The sequence below is a fragment of the Lutjanus erythropterus genome, chromosome 1, assembly GCF_056507025.1.
Source record: "Lutjanus erythropterus isolate fLutEry1 chromosome 1, fLutEry1.hap2, whole genome shotgun sequence".
Lineage (NCBI taxonomy): Eukaryota > Metazoa > Chordata > Actinopteri > Lutjaniformes > Lutjanidae > Lutjanus > Lutjanus erythropterus.
The window spans coordinates 14,199,042-14,216,958 of NC_139317.1; the positions used below are offsets into that span (position 1 = coordinate 14,199,042).

Genomic DNA, 17,917 nt, shown 5'->3' on the forward strand with positions numbered 1-17,917 from the left:
GACAGATTGATACATTTTGACCTGCTGCTGTCTTTCCAATAGTTAGATCCAATAGATATATTTAAGTCTGGACCAAAGTGTGTGGTCTAGTGGATAAAGAGTTTATTATTTTTTGATTTGTCCAAACAAAAGTCAAGAAAATCTCCAAAAGCAACTAGCAATTGTTTTGTTTTATTATCGATTAATCTAGATTGCCCATAAAATGTTATAAAATAGTGAAAAATCTGAATTTCCCACGTCTTCACATTGCTTTTTCATTCAACTCACACTTGCAAAGACAAGGATAATCAGTTTAGTGTCATATAAGAAAGAAGCAGAAAGTGTCTCAAAATTAATAATTTAATCATCAAAACAGTTTTTCAATTTTTTTTCAATTGATTAATCAGTGCTTCACTTGAGCATTCGGTTTACAATGGCCTCTCAGCTTGATGAGGCTGGAACCAGAAAATGTTTTCAAGATGAATCATCAATGATTTCGATACTCAATCAGTCGCTTAATAGTCCATTTGCCAGCCATCACAGCATCTACTGCAAACCCAGAAATGTTCTGTACCCCAAAGTTGTGTGTTAGAAATGTAAAGCACAGGTCCCCAACATTGTGAAACTACTGGATGCTAACTTGCATATGTTGGATAATTCACATAGTGAACAAAACAAGCAATATCATGATCACTTTTATGGACAAAATTCTGACAGTATTCTTTTCTGACATTTTCAATATTCATACTGGGTATTTAAACTGGAAGTAGCCATATTCCAACTCCCTGTGGAAAGATTTGATGAAGTTCTAGTCTTTTTTGAATTTTTAGAACACTGAATTTATTTGATTACACATAACTTACTGAAAAACTTAAACTAGGTCATAAATCATAGGATGTTCATGCACACAATTATCTAAATGACATTTTAAATTTATTTAAATTCATCTAAAATTCAAAATTAAATAAAAGTAGCCATATTTCAACTCCCAGTAGGTCGTCAATGTAGTCAGTTTGGATTTTGCAAATGTCAGAAATGAATTCAGCATATAACCCTCTATAACCCGCAACACCGACAGTTGTTGCTAACAATTGCTGAAATATTGTCCATATAGGTAATTATGCTAATTACTGCTACTTACGCTTATTATGCAAATTGGCCACCATATGCAAGTTATCATGACAGTTTCATGATGCTTTTCATTTCTGACATAAAACTTTGGGGTACTCAACTTTTCTGGGTTCACATTTCTGGCATGTAGACTATAAGTAGTTTTACTAAACAAAACATTATGTGGCTCCAGCTCTTTGGTTGTGAACATTTGCTGCTTTTCACCCTTGTGTTTTATTTTAAATTACATATCTTTGGATTTTGTAGTGTTGGTCAGACAAAGAAGTCACATTAGGCTCAGGGAACTTTTCATGATGGGTTTTTTTCAAATTTTCTTAGATTTTACACAAAATAATTGTCCAGATTAATCACTAGTAAAAATAGCTGCAGTCCTACGACAGTTAATTTTCCATTAACTGACTTACTGGTCAATTAAATGATCATTTTGGCTCTTAATTGATTCTCATTCTGCATGTTGATTAATTTTTCGCCCAGATGTACCTGTGCCAAGTCTGAACGTGAAAAAGAAAATTAAAGGCCGTCAGGGAAATCAACACCCGAGAGTCTCATTGGCTGAGAAAGATGACTGACTCATGTGTAATTTAAAAAATTAATTGTCGGAAAGTTGCACTGAATCTATACTTTTCACTGTCAATCATTTACACTGTTAAAACAGAGCAAGTGAGATTAAGTTGCCAAGGCAACATGTCGTCTGATCCACCCCTGCAGTTATTTCCTCAGTACTGTGAGGACGTTGGAGTTTCTCCATCCCTCAAACAAGCTCATATGTGTTTTTCTGCTTTATTTGTTCTGATCTCGGAGAAATTGATACGTGTCACGGACTGTGATTGCATCCCACTTGTTTTGCTTTGGTTATGTGTGTCTCTGTTAGGATTACAGCTATATTTAGTGCTATGTAAATCAACATCAGAGAAGAAAGACGTGCGGTGGCGGAGCTGCTGTACTCAAGCCTCAACGGGATGCAGTAAGTTCATTCCACCTCCTTCTCTGTGCTTCTCATCCAGGAAAAATGCCTCGAGACTTTCACACTGTCAGCATATTTGTCAGCTTTAACAGTAGTTCGTTTTCTACACACAACCCACAATACTGATTTGAGACTTAAGTGGGGATTAGGGAAACCTCCCCCCTCCTCTTGCCAAAATGTAGCCCACGACCACTTGAACTTGAAAGAAGACACTAACTCAGAGTTGTAATTAAACTAAATTTTAACAATTGTCAGTTCTATTGTACAATATTGAACAGGAGTCACAAAAGTGCACAAGAGGCATTGGTTCAAAAGGAAGGATCATATGTTATCCAGGTTCAGGTGACTTATGAACAGTAGGGCTAAACAGAGAGAAGCAAAAAGTCCCTTCATAGATAATATTTCAATCTTATGATCAAAACAGTGATGAAAAAATATAAACTTAGAACATCATAGTATTATTACCCAGTTAATATGCCACTACAACATGTGTCTTTGATTTCAAATGCACCATTCTCCAAGATGGCCTTTCATCCTGCAAACAAAACCTCTGAATCCTGACAAATTTGGTATATTTTATATATTATTATTGTACAGCTATAGAGACGTTAGGTTAAGGTTGATTTACTTGGTATGTTCTAGAAACACTAGTAGTTGCAGAGAGGCACCAAAAATAAATAAATATGTAAAACAAAAAAACAAGAATCTGACAGGGTTTGTAGTGAAAAGGCCCATGCCATCTAAATGTTTTCAGTGAAGTACACTTTCACATTATTAACCCATCGAGCAGCACCAAGTCCCCTAACCCCCAAAATAACCACCACCATAACAAAAACCAGTGTGTAGGAAGCACATCAACAGCCTTGGAGACACACGTCTTTGTTCTACAAAATGGACAACAATACTATTGCACACACAAAAATCCTTTTAACACTACACTACACTCATGGCAAAACGGGATTCCTAGTATTATTATTTTTGGATGTTTCTGAAGGAAAAGCTCCTGAGACGAGAAGAGAGTTTTCCTTCTTTATGCAAATATGATTAAATGGTGTGTTTATTCAAAACACCCACAAGAGAGTTGATGAATTCCTGCTGCAGTCCCTTCTCAGAGTAGCTTTTTGTGCAAACACCTGTTTTTGACATCCATTTACCACATTAACATCCTCAGGATGGGCTGCGTTTTTCTTCTCATCTCATTATTAGTGAGGACTTTTCATCAGGGTTTCTCACAAAAATCAAGTTATTATTATGGTGATGGTCATCACTTGGCCAGTTCTCCTTGCCAGGTGGATTTAGACTCACCTGGAGGCACTTTGTGTCACGGCCGTTTGTCATTATACAGTATGTGCATATAATCTAATGAGTACAAACTGTCTCCTAACACACCTGAGATAGACGAGGCAACAGCAAGGACAGTCTGTGTAAAGATTTCATCTCTAATTCTCTGAGGGGCCCACAAGGATTAACACCAATTATTACTTGAGTGATGCTGAACAGCATTGTCTGTGTGTTATTCATTTTAGCCCTTTTAAGTCCCCTCCTCTACTCTAAACTCAGACTGCCTGTGAAGAAATGCCGCAGCCTTCAGAAAAAAGACAGATGGACAGAATCTAAGAACCCACCACCAGCTTTTTAAAGCCGTTTCTCCCCCACAGAAACGGGTAAGTAAGCTCAAAGTGTGACTCTTGATTTAGTTTCAGAATGCCAGCGTACAAAATGGAGCCATTTGGTGGAGCACGCTGGCCTTCCTCCTGCCAGTCTCTCTCTCCCTCTCCAAAATAAATCTCTTTCCTCACATGATCGTGTTTATTACAAGCCAAAGCTGATAGTTTCTGAGTGGACGCCACCTTGGGGGAGTAGGTGCCACATAGTTTCAGCCCTGAAGACATACTGTAGTGAATCCTTCGTACCTGACCCCTGACCCTTTAGACTCAGTGCCACTTCTCTCAGTTATCCACGCCCAGCTTGGAAAGGCCCTGCCTGAACTCATGCAGCTCGTCTATCTTTCCATCCAGAATATCCATGAACTTCTTCAGCTCCCCCTTCATGTTGCGCTGCTTTTGTCGACTGTCGTCGATGTCTACCTGAAGGCTCCCCATCCTCCCCTCCAGTTCGCCGTTCTTTGTCTCTGCAGCCTGTAGAGAAAGGAAAATAAAAACAGTTCAGGGTTTATACGCCCGCTGGAAATCTTTGAAAACACTTGAATTTGAATGTTGTCTTTTCAAGGTTTTTAAAGTGCTTGGATTTTGAATTAAGTGTTTGAAACCGCTTTAAAATTGTAATTGCATTTTCATAATAAACAGGGTTCCTACAGAGTATGCAGAAGTATGAAATTTGCATTATGTGATGTCCTGGTCTGAATAAGTATGGAAAACAGAAAAGAGAGTAGAAAACACTATTCATCCTATTCTGTTTTCTAAGATAGGAAATTCAGAATTTCTAAAAATAACTGGATCATACAAGCAGAGTGTTTTTCATGCTGTTTGGAGCAGGCAGCCTGCACAGCCAAAATGTTAACCACTGTGTGAGAGAGCATGGGCCAAAGCGAGCTTGATGTCACACAAAGCAAGGCAGCTCCACCCCAAATGCCTTATAACTGAATCGAATCCAGACATCCACAACCAAATGCAGCAATATCTTCAAATAGCACATATACATAGAGTCACAAATAACCAAATATGAAGATTTTCAGACATGTATGAGTTATACAGTGATGTACGTATCAGAAAAGGTTCTGCATAATGAAACCATACTTTTGTGGCTGCTTTCATTGATACTGAATAAAAAAGGAGTGACTGAGGGGTTTGCTTTTTTAATGAAGAAATAAAATTAATGATAGAGAGCATTCCTTTTGTAAAATAAAATCAAAATAATATGATAAAAGATATTTTTTATTGTGATAGTCATGTTCAAAATATTTTCTCTTGTATATATAGATACATACACATATATCTAAATATGTGATTTATCATAGCTGTGAGGTGCTGGAAAAGCTTGAAAATGCTCCTTGAAAAGTGCTTGAATTAGACACCGGACAAGGTGTAAGAACCCTGATAGTTACATTCCAGCAAACAGTGGATACACGGAAATCAAATTAATTTCTTAGAGGGATGTCGGAGCATTTGATGTAGCAGTACAGGTATATTGTTGGGTCTTCATCATAACAGAGATGCCAAAACAAAGGCAGAGCTTCTAACAGCTACTGTCAAAAAAAATCACATAAAAGCAGTTCAACTTGCCAAAATGCTTCAAAAAAAGAGGGAAAATTACATCATTAGGACTGAAAACTAGGCTTTATAAAAAAAAAAAAGAAAACATTTTTGTGGGAGGATGGGAGGGTGAAGCAAGTGTTTCAGACTAGCAGGCGACACGAGTGACACATTAATGCCTAAGATACCATTGAAGGGAGGAGTTTAAAATAGGAGTGCTAAATGGGTGTTGCGCCTGCATGACTGTATCTTCCAGCTGACTCCTGAAACCCGATCTCCACATAGGGTGTCGTCTTTAAATAGAGAGGAGCCATGACCACAAACACAGAGGTAGAAAGAGTAGACCAGAATAAGGGGAAAACTCCAGCAGGAAAGTTTTACTTTGCCCATTCACTTTTGACTGAATGGACATTGGCTGAGTTTTCATTTTGGGCCTCGTGGAAAGACGGAGGTATTCGAGACATCCCATTGTCTGTGCTCCTCCTCAGTTTGGATGGCTGCTTAGATAAACTCCTGCTTCAGCCGGTTCTGTTGTCACTGTCATTCATCCAGCTGGCTGTTGCAGAAACAAACCAGGCAGTCAAGCTTTTGTGGAGCACAAGAACTTCAGGCATGCCACTGTTGATTTTATTCTCCTCCCTGCCCGGCTTGAAAGGCAGCACATGCATGACAGCTTGGATGATAAAAATCCTGCTCTGAGTCAGTCTGAACGGGGCGAGATGAGCGTCACTAGCAATGCAACTCATGTCAGACTTGGCACTGGCGGGGCATACAGTCATTCACCGAGCCTAGCACTTCTGGTTTTACAGAGAGTCTGATATTACTCAATGAGAAATCAACCCTGAAGAACGGGTGCTCTTTGGTGCAAAGGAGACGGGGAGGTGACGGGCGTGAATCTGTATTGTTTCTGGCAGCAGCAGATTTCTCACGCCCAACTTAACCTCATAGACACAGACATATTATCAGACTTCCGTAAAGCTTCATCTGTTTCTGTAGAGAGAAAAACTGATCAAATTTGAAGCACGCTGAAACTAAAGTGCCGTGACAAAGATGTATTATCTCTGTTCATCAGAAGAGGAAGAGGAAACCTTTTCAAAGAGGCAATAATCCACTCCATGTTGTACCGGGGATGGACCTTTATTAATAGATACAGTCACCACAATGTGCGTTAGTGAGACACGTGAGAGGAATGTTGTGTCACCAGCCCTCAGGCAGGATGGTGAATAGGAACTCTGATTCTTTACCTCCGTCTGAAAGTGCTGCTTACGCCTCAGAGACTGCGTGTTACCTCGCTGTGACAGACATTGTGTACTCACGTGTGCCGTCAGCTCGAGGTCTAAACTGACTCCGCCGTGCTTTTATACTCAGCTGTAAAGTAACACCTGAGAGAAACATGGGGGTTTCTGGGTACTTTTAAACATACCTGCAGTTTTGTGGTGATGCTCTCACACTCTGCCATGAGCTGAGGGATTATCTCTGCTTGCTTCCTCAGGTTCTCCAGCTCCTGGGAAAGAATAATAAAGCAGAAACCAGTTAAGCACTATAAGGAAACAAAATCTACCAACCAGCACCACTAAAAAATGAGATGGTACATGTCAAAGGTGCAGTGAGTGATTCTGGAGAAAGATAGGTGAGAGAGCCGTAAGGAGGCGCAGAAGTTTGGTTTTCTCTCAGATCACTTGAATTACATTTTGCTGAAAGGTTATTATGGAACTTTTGCCCAATGACACCAAAAATAACTGTCTAACCCTTCTTTAATAAATAAAAGGGGACAGTTCAGATTATATATTATGGGGATGTATGAGGTACTTTGGTGTTATATATATGTATATATATTTTTTAGGTAGAAAAATACGATTTGTGCTGACCCAGTCCACAACAGTTCATTGCTTGGCTTCTGTAATGATACTCGTCTCTGCTTCTTCAAACTGGAGTTGTGCCAATTGAAGTACCTCATAAAACTCCTGCAATAAATAATCTAAACTATCAATTTAAACTGTACAAAAGCCAAAGTGTAAAACCAAATATGTGTGGTTTGTGAGTGACTTTCTGGATTAAACAAAGTAAACAATTGTGATATAATGTGATTCACATATTTGCCTAAATAAAATACAAATTAGACAAAACTGTTATTTAAAGCAGAGTCTATCTTGTTAAGAAGGTAAAGTGTAAAGCAAAGTAAAAATCATGTACTGTGAATTTACTAGTTTTTATTACTTGGTGCTACAGACACATTTCAGGCAGTACCAAAAAAGTACTGTTTGTTTGTTATGTTTGCATATTCAAACGTCCAGTGTGTAAGATTTACAGGGATTTAATGGCAGAATATGACTGTATGACAGTATTTACAAGTATGTTTTGATTGGTGTATAATTACCTAAAAATTAGAATTATTGTGTTTTAATTCATCTATCTTGTTAAGCTATTTCTTGCAGCTGTTTAAGAAATGTTTCAAGAATAATTATATCAATTTTCTTTAATGAATATAATTTATGGTGGTGCTGCTGCTGCTGCTACACCACTCCTTTAATACAAGTGCAGCGGTCCAGATTGCATCACCATCATGCTAATAATGACGGTAAAGCACATGTAATATTACGTAAATCGATTATCCAAATACTTGGCAACTAATTTTCTTTCCATCAACTATTTGTTGCAACTTCAGTTCTAGATAGGCAGTTTTGCTTTTTCCGCACGTTTTTAAGCCACCATTGGTTCTCCACATGCATGGAAGGGGAGGGTGAGGTGGAGGTGTTTGCAAATATACAAACTATAAAGAAAAGATGACAGCAACACAAAGCAAGAAAGTAAAAATGGAAAGCAAAGTTAAAATATACAAAGAAAAACAATAGACGAGAATGAATACTGTTTGTTTCCTTCTCAATTAAGCATATATTATAGCTCCGAAGATTTCATGCCCCGCTGCTTTGAGCCACACACCACAGAGTTTCACAGCATCCGTTATCGCCTTCAGCACTTCCATGCCAGGTAATAATTGGCCGGGTCTTTGTAGTCACCTGCAGCAGCTTTGTTCTGTTAGTTCACGGCTGGCCAGCGCTGGGGTCAACACCACAGTGAGCGCTTAATAATTCATAGGCACGTTTTTAATTGGAGGAGTTGAGCATGTGCATTTCTAGAAGGGGGTGAGTCACTCGGTGGATGAGCCTCTGTGGGCCGTGTGCTGTATCAGTGCTCTGCAAACAATGAGACTTCCTTCTGCAGGCCCCTTCGGTCAGTGTGAGGAGCATTATGGCTGATGCCCCCAAAGGATGTGAATCTTTGCTTATCATCTTTTAAAATCAGCTCCAGCTCTTTGAACTACTTCCGTCCTGTTGTTGTGTAAGATATACCGCTCTCGAAGGAAAGATATATATGTTCTATTAATACTCAGGCTGCCAGGTGCTAAACTAGAATATCCCAGACGCAGTTTACCTCAGGGAATTAAGAAGGGTCTTTATGCAGCACAGCTATAAATGTCATCATTTTGCAACACTACTAAACTATATAAACTATAATAAATTCAAACTAAACAAAAATCAACAGACAGACACCATCCAAGTATGAAACATTTACTTGCTCCAGCTTCTGAAATGTGTGAACATACTGATCATCTGTGTTTCAATCTGACTGTAAACTGAATATCTTTGGGCTCTGATTTCATCATCAGACTAAAGCAATATAAAGACTAGAGGTTCAAAGGCAAGTCAAGACATAAAATTAATCTGCAACTATTATCAATCAATGATTTAAATCACCTTTTTCTAGCAAATATGCCACACAATTGATGGTTCCAGGTTCTCAAATGTAAGAACTTTCTGGTTTTTCTTCTCTAATATCGCAGTAAATTTGTAGTCACTGGTTTCTTGGTCAGACAAAACAAGAAATTTGATGGAATTGCCTTCAGCACTAAGAAACTGTGATGTGATTTTCTGGTGATTTATATGCCAAATGATTAATGAAGAAAACATTCAGCAGATTATCTGATAATGAAAATAATTGTTACTTGAAGCACTGATAAAGATTCCACCTCGGGACTCTTTTTCTCGATTTTTTTTACATTTCATAGACCCAAATTTAATGGACTAACTGATAACATAAAAATTTTGCAAACATTATATACATTTTAGAGAAAGTGCAAAGCTTGATTTGCTGCAGTGTCCAGTGGGATCATTAGAAAAAAAAATCTTTAACTGCTTGTACTATCTTAACTTTACTTTCCTAGACAGAAAAAAGCATGTCCTCTTATTACAGAAGCAATGTCTAAACTCTGTGTCCTATCCCATCTCAGACCTCATATCTTAACTTAAGAAATCATAACTAGAGTTGTAAACATGTTTCTTCAATCAGCACTCATACTGTCATACCTGTATCTGTGTGAAGAATGTACACAAGACTGCCTGTATCCTTCAGCTGTCTCACTGTATGTGTGACTGGCTAGCTTGCTTGCTATGGACAAGGAACGACGGGTGTTCAATTCTACCTTTGATGAGTTAGAGGTATTAATTTTGTCACAGATAAAACCCCAGCTTTTGGTATGAGTTGCCTTTCAGTATTCATGTTGTTCTCCATCTTCATTGTCATACAGTCCTAATGACAGTGGTGCTGCCATTTTGACAGTTTGAATGTAGGACAGGGTCAAAGCAATCCAAACATAAAAATAGATTACATGCTGGAAATTAATTTAAGCTAACTTTAGGGGTCTAAACCACAGAGAAGTTCAGAAAAACATGTGAAAGCTTCGGAAAAGGACTTGGTCAGCTGGAAAGGTCATGATATTTTGAGAAACTATGGTTAAAAGGTGGCAAAGAGCCGTAAGAGCTGGCTCCTTTGTCTTGGAGTGACGACCCAACAATTTTGCCTTCAATTTCACATCCAGACATAATGAACTACTTCTGTTTTTCACAGAGCCCATACACAGCAGAAGACCTTAAATATTACAAAGGGTTAGAAGCTTTCAAACAGATGGTGTGTGGATGGATGAGAGAGGCACAGTATCAGCTTGTCAAAACGTGTACTGTGAAAGCCAAGCAAGGTGATCGACTGATCTTTACATTATTAACATTTAACTAAATATCTAAGACTTAAAGGATTTTGAGTTAATAATCTACTAGTACAACTTTTTTTGATCAAAATGCAAAAAAGTAACCAATCTGTCATAAACATAAGAAAATAAAACATCACTCCTCATTACTTATTGAAGAAGTCAACTGATGAGAAATCAGTTGGTTATTCTTACAATTTGGTTGATCAAAATTGACCATTTTGAGCACCAATTGCTGCCTTCAAATGGAACTGGTGAACTTGTAATAACTACATGGGAAGTTGTGTTCACGACTCCTGAAAAGAACATTCAGAAAAGAGGATTTCCATTTACAAGGTTTTTATTCTCATGAACACGGTAAATTCCACCCCATTTGAAGGCACCTAATAATAAGGAACAGGTGCGAGTTCAGATGTGTTGTTTACTGTCAGTACCTCCAAAATGGCTGACCTCTGGATTGATGGTGTGATGTGAACACTCTATAGCTAAAATTCTATCCTAAGATAAGATAGGAGTTAGGAAAACATGTTTCTGTAAATCCGGAATTCCTAAATGTCATCCTAAACCGAGATAAGATAGGATTTCAGACTTTAGAAGTTTCTATAATGAGGCCCCAGATCTATAACCTGCTCCGCAGCTGGTCTATTTGTCACTTTTTTGGGGATTGCACTGCAGAAAATATCTTAAAGGACTCGACCAAATATACACTACATCAGTGATACTTGCTTTGCCCACGGGGAACTTTTTGCCAAATAACAGGAGGCCAGGGGACATTTAATAAATAAACATTCATCATATTCATCAGATAAATGATCATTAAAAGGTCCATAACTTTTGTTTTCAAAATGACTGACTTATTAACTAAATGCACCTGGTACATGGAGATAAATCAGATATTTTTCTGCATTTAATAACTGCAATGGCATTTTAGTTGTAAATGCTTAGGTTATTAAACATAAGCGAAACGTCTTCCATCATTCAATCACTCAAAATCAATTAACCATAAACAGAAACTGATCTTACCAGGGACAGAGTGGATAGATTGGAGAGCCAACCAACACTATCAGGGGCCAGATTTGGCCCACTGGCCGCAAGTTGAGTATCACTGCACTACATACTTGAAAAGCCACAGTGAACAAAAACAGTGAACTCTTTTCCTACAGAAACAGAAATATATACTGATTTCTTCTCCTTTCTTCTTGTAGTAACTGAATTTGATTTGTTCATCTTTTCCTCTGTTTCAAATGTGTGATTGTCACCTCATCAATGTCATGAAAAGGAGACACAGTCATTGTAGAAAAAGGCAGTGCGACCGTCATTGACTGCCAGAAGTCGGTCCTAATCATTTGTCTGCAGGCAGAAACGGCGTTTAACCAGCAGTGAGCAAAGGTCAAAAGACTGTGTGGCCACGCAGGGCTCATCCTCATTAGAAATAACAGCACCATTAGGCTCCGCTGAGCTGACAGTCAGCTAGTTTGGATTATGGATGACTGATGCAGTAGACATAAGGTAATGGCTTTTGAGCCAAAATTCCCCTGCTGCTCTGAATACAGACAAAGTCGGTGGATGAATTTACATTTCCCCGGCCTGACCATTTTCATGTTGGAGTTCAATTGTGCCAAAATAGGACAAATATCAAGTAAATTACTGAAATAATAATCAGCACAGAAATTCTGAAAAGAAGGAAATTGAGAGAGAAAAAAAAGCACCAATGGGCAGTGTGAAAGGTCTGGGTTTAGCTCGGTAGGCGAAAATAAAACATCGATCCACACAAAACCCAAGATCCCACAACAAAACCCATCATTTCCTACGAACGTATAATCACCTCCTGAGGGAGAGGAGTGGTACTGCGTAAGAACAAGAGGCAAAGAGCTGGTGTGCGGTGAAATAGAAGAGAAAGTAGATCTGTAACTTTCTGAGATGAAGGGGTGGAGTGTTGGCCCGAAAACCGTGATTTCTTTGATGTAAGAGAGGATGAAGGGGACTGAATGAACCATAAACTTTCAAGTTAAAACACCACCTGTGTTACAAAAAAAGCATTGTTTTACAAACTCTCACAGACAGCCCTGCTCTCAACACTGGCCCCGTTGTTTTGAGACAAATGTGAATGCGGACGTCTCACCTGCTCTTTGTCCTGCAGCTCAGCCTCCAGCTCCTGCACTCGCACACTCAGCTGGGCGTTTTTCTGCTTCTCCTGATCGGCTTCATTGCACTGAGCTTCTAGTTCTGCAATCTACACAAAGAGCAAAAAAGGAGGAGAAGTGGTTTGTAAAAAAAAAAGTTTTTATTGTGCTCAAGAATTGAATGTAAAGGCTCATGCACACCTTCAGTTTCTTGTAGACAGGTGCGTAGGAGGAAAAAAATCAATAGACAAGTGAAGAGAATGATGAATTTTCTGCTATAGCTCAGGTATTGCCTTGTATGGATGATTTTTATACATGGTCTCTATCATCCCTGTGATCATGTATTTCTATTCTAAGCTTCCATGACATTTTCTACATTCATATATGAAACGTTTTTTTCAATTCCTCTTTAATTTTTCCTGTCTCTACTATTATATGACTGAATGTGGGTCATTTTGTACCATTATGGCTATCCACTGTAGGTGGAATCCCTGCAGTCACACCCACTGAGTGCTCTCCAACAATGTCATAAAATAAAAATATCTGTCCACATACAACCAGAATATTCTTTGGTGTCACTTTAACTTCAAACAAATCCTGCCTTGAAATTATGTTACAACCAAGCAACAACTTCTGTACCCCTTCTTTTCTTCTTTGCTTTGTGTATTTCCTTGGTGTTGAAGTCAGGTCTATATAAATGTCAGAAAGCCTGATATCTGTCCAAAATGTAAATGTCCATGAATCATTGTGTCTTTAGTTAGTTGGAAGGATCAATGATGAGTCCAGCTGCCTTTAATTTATGCAGATCATTGACTGTTTTACTCTCAGTTTCACATTTTCCCCTACTAAGGCAACCATGTTGCCATGTTTTGCCACTCAGTCCGACTGAGGGGGTGTGTCTTGGTGGGAAGTGACATCAGTTCACACCCTCTATTTATAGGTTACTTCATGGGGTAGCCAAAAAATTATGATCAATATGTTGTTGTATAAACTAGTTTTAATCTTATTTATATCAATGTTTGCATGTAAATTGATGTATTTGCTAGGAGTGTCTCAATTCTCCAAATCAAAAGTCAAACTTAATTTGAATTTAGATTTTCAAGGTTGAAGTGTTGTCCTTGTCCTCTGGACAGACGCCAGTCACAGGGTTGGAGAGGTAAAAAAAATACTGGGAGAATTGCCGATCCTGCTTTTGTTTTCAATTCATTTTTGATTGAGCTCATTTTTACTGATTTTCAATTTAGGATTGAAATCGTGACACCCCCTTGTAGTTGCCGTCCATCCTATAGTGAATGTCTATGGCTGAGGGTGGGATATTTGATGAAATACATACAGTCTGTGGGACTGATTGCCTGACAGCTCCGTCTACGAGCTGAGGATGTGTTCACTTTATGTGCCTGGTATGTTCTTTGTTCCTCTGCTTTTAGACCCAAAACATTGTATAATTTTTTGCTTCAGGTAAAAGAACAGTGTGCAGAAGTTCTCTCTTCCCTTTTGTTTGTTTGTCTCTTGTTGTTCCCTTTGTTTACCTTACCCATCATACCCATCTGTTACTTCATATTTGTGGAACATGTTATTTATCATAAGTGGTGTCATCTTGAAATTTGACACTAGCAATTAGAAATAAACTTGCAGCATGTTACAAAATGTATCATTCCAACAACAGCCCAGCTGCAGTAACAGCCCACATTGATTATGAAACGAAAATGATTCTATTTATAGTGGACTCTGGTGCAGGGAACACAGAAGCTAATCAAATGTACAGTACTTTGCTTGCTCAGAGTGGAGAAACTGGAAAAACCCTCTGCACAGATTTTAAGTAACAGATTATCTAAAGTATCAGTCTGTTCATTTTGTGACAGTTTGTGGTGCTGTTTTGTTCCAACAATGTTTCTAACCAGTCACCCTTTCAGTGAGCAGGATTGATGGGTTTTTGTATATTGTTTTGCTTCCCTGTAGGATTGTATGACTGCATTACCTTTTGCCTGAGCGTGTCACTCTCCTCCTTGCAGGCACTAAGTTGCTTCTTCCAGCTCTCTACATTAGCTGAAGACTCCTGCAGTGCGTCCACCAGCCTGGCATTATTTTCTCTTAAAGTCTGCAGCTCTGTTTCCCACTTCTTGGCGTTGGTGTTGCTGCCAGACAGGAGAGACAGAAAGAGAAATCCAGAAGGAGAGTTATTAATGGGTAGGAAAATTTAGACAGGTTAGTGTTGAGATGCCTGGGGCTCGTGCCCACTGACATGACACATAAAGCTTCAAAATCCTCCCAGTCATAACTATTTAATTAGCTATGATGTACATCACACTGTCAAGAGATATTTAGACCATAAAGAAAAGAAATAAGAGGGAAAATTCTCAAAGGTCTAATGAGCTGCAGCCCTGATTCACACCACCACGCAGTTTGTTATCTTTTCATACCACAGACTGAGTGTGTTACTGTCTTATCAATAAGGTTGGAGAGGTTGTGATGTATATTTAGTATGCATCGCTGTTCCCTTCCTTATGCATGGCTGGGTTGAAGTGTGCTGCTCTCCATCAAATGTGGACAGACTTGCACCGCAGCATTCTGCAGTCCTCGGCTGTTTCACTGCTGTGACACACTTCCACAAAACAAAATCCCACAGCCATGTGAAGGCGCGAAAAAGGGCCAAGAAAAACAGGGAACAATAGTGGAGCAAATTGTATTTTACAACCACAGTCTGGAGAAATTAAATGGTACATGTAACCTTGATGCACTGCTATGAGACCAATGTTTCAAACAAACAATGATAAACCTTTATTTTATAGATCTAAAATTTCCTAATAATCCTCTCAGATGTTTCCAGAGAACTTTCCAATTTGGTGCTAATTAATAAGGCAGAGACAGTTGCTTGAGTTTAGTCACTTGTCAAAGGAATTTCTTAACAATTGTATTTGTCAGTGTAAACCCAAGTTAATATTCTTTAGGTAAAAAGTTTAATAACTTGCAAATAAGGGAAAAACACTTAACAATGATGTTTATGCAACATAGAATTTACTCCCAAGCTAATATTTTGGCAACATGTGCTTTCTCCTGAGCTTCAAGGGAAAAGCTTTATGTCTGCATTATTGAGATCATGAAGTGAAGAGACTGGCAAATTAAAATAATTCATATAGTTATTTGGCACCATTTTTAAATCATGCAATTTTACAATAATATACAGACAAATAAATCAATGTTACTGGTCATCCTTTACATCCGTCTGTGGATTTTTATGGATATTTAATCAGTGAAAAGCATTAAAAAGAGCAACTAACTTTGACGACATAGTGTTCAATTATCTTAAAAACAAAGTGTTTTCTTTCCTTTCCTGAAACTGTTTTGGACATACAATCTTTCTGCCCAACAGCGACAACATTATGAAAGAAAGGCAGCATAATAATAGAGGAGAAAATATACAGTATGTGTACATTATTTATATTGCTTTTTATATGATAAATGATTATCAACATGAATAGATAAACATCAACATTTTTACCTAATAGAGTATAAGTGCAAAAATGTTTTTAAGTAGATGTATTCTCTTTCAACATATATCATTTTGTTATTTTATATTATTTTATATTATTCTATTACTTTTAACACTAGAAAGGAATTAAAGTAGTAATTACATTAGGTATTAGGAAAACATAAAATAATGATACAGATATATCATATCAGAAATAAACCAAGTAAGTATTCATTCATTAGTCATTTATTAGAAATCTCAGTCTTCATATTACACTGTCCATCTTGTTCTTAAGAATTTATGATTATATATCAGATCCTTTCTAGTGAAATGACTGGATCTGTAAAGTGTTACTTGCATCACTTATGCAGATGTTCATTATTCTTAAGTGTTGCCAGGGAAGGTCTGCTAATTGGTCTTTCTTTACCTCAGAGCCTTTTATCTCCATCTGGATGAAATATATCAGGGATGTTTTTGGTGCTACCCTGTGCTAATTCTGGCTAAATGTACTCACTCTAGTTTGAGTCGACTCTGATGCCCTGGGGTCATCTGGAGCTGCATCTGGTGTTTCGTGCAATTATTGATTTATACACTCGGCATCTGGATTATAAATGCCAGATAACCAAAATGGTGGAGTGGAGGAGCGTCACTTTTTAGATTGGATCAGATGATTTCTGAGGCCTTTGGGGACATGATATCATCCCAGCAGCAATAAAATGAAGAGGAAGGACATTTGAGCACAGTTTGGTGCAGAGACAATTAGAAGGAGTTTGGAGTTAAAATGATATGATGTCCCTTGAAGTGAATTTTGCTGCTATCATGAGACCATTTGGATGACTCAGTAAAAATGAATGATAGGCATGGGGACGTCAAATTGTCCACATGCTTTAGTAAAACCCATATGTTGGGCAGATACCTTTAGATCACCATCTTTTTAATGACTGTGATTGCCCCAGGATGAAAGGTGGGAAATACACAGGCTTTATATGAATATTTGATTTTGACAGAGCGTTGTGATTGAATAAGAGTCATACAGTGAGTCCTTATAATCACTCTTCAAATAGTATCCGCTCTGCTTAGTTTACATTTAAATAATCAGATTCCAAACATTTGTACATTTTCTGTTGCTACTCCTGAAAAAGTTTATACAGTTTACACATCACCACCAGCTGCAGACTAATTTGTGAGAATTTTTATGTATTTGGTCATGATGAGACAGTTTCAGAATAAAGAAATAGGAGAAGAGAAAACGGTTGAATTAAAAAAAACATGTACACGTTCTCATGTCTATCCACAGGTAATTTTGTTGACAATTTTTTTCAGTGATAAACCCAAGATGATTATTACAAAAAATATTGATTTAATTTATAATTTAATTAATTTAGTTTGTAATTTATGATGACAAAAACGACGACAAAATCTCTTGACATGTCACATTAATGAATAAGTACAAGACTAAATTATTAGGGAGGGACGTGGGGAAAAGATCTAATCTCTCTCTGTGGCAAAGAGGTCAGATGTACACAATTGGGCAGCACTGATCAACCCGGGAAGTCAGCTAGCATGCACTTGCTACATGTTTCAGAAACTGTACAGAAATGTCAACATTTGGGAGAAACAGAAGGACAGACATATGGATAAATTTCACATTTGATGTCAAGGAAAACAAGACCCTTTGTAAACCATGTGGAGTGACAAACACTGGTAAAAATCATTTGCAGGCATTCAGCAGAATCATCCAGAAAATTCATGCAAAGGTAAACACACTTAAACATTTTCGGTTTTCAAACCAACGTTATTTTGTCAGCTACACCTAACCTGGTTAATTTTCTGGTTTCTTTACTTCTCTATGACAGTGAGCTGAATATCTTTGCGTTATGGACCAAACGGGTCATTTGAAGACGTCACCTTGGGCTTTGTGAAAAAGTGATCAACATTTTTCACCACTTTATGGACCAAACAACTAATCAATGAATTGGAAAAATCAGACAGATTAAT

The 17,917-nt window shown here is 38.0% G+C and overlaps 1 protein-coding gene across 2 annotated transcripts in view; it reads right to left on the bottom strand.

The window, feature by feature from the left end:
- Nucleotides 1-2,297: 2,297 nt before the first annotated feature.
- Nucleotides 2,298-17,917, bottom strand: part of homer2 (homer scaffold protein 2) — a 49,490-nt gene continuing 33,870 nt past the window's right edge. For both annotated transcript variants that reach the window (XM_084713395.1, XM_084713320.1), the window contains exons 6-9: nucleotides 14,429-14,585; nucleotides 12,450-12,560; nucleotides 6,710-6,790; nucleotides 2,298-4,212 (exon numbers count right to left, since the gene is read on the bottom strand). In XM_084713395.1, coding sequence (XP_084569521.1) covers nucleotides 4,024-4,212; nucleotides 6,710-6,790; nucleotides 12,450-12,560; nucleotides 14,429-14,585 — 538 coding nt within the window. In that variant the 3' untranslated portion in view covers nucleotides 2,298-4,023. The remainder of the gene's footprint in view (nucleotides 4,213-6,709; nucleotides 6,791-12,449; nucleotides 12,561-14,428; nucleotides 14,586-17,917) is intronic.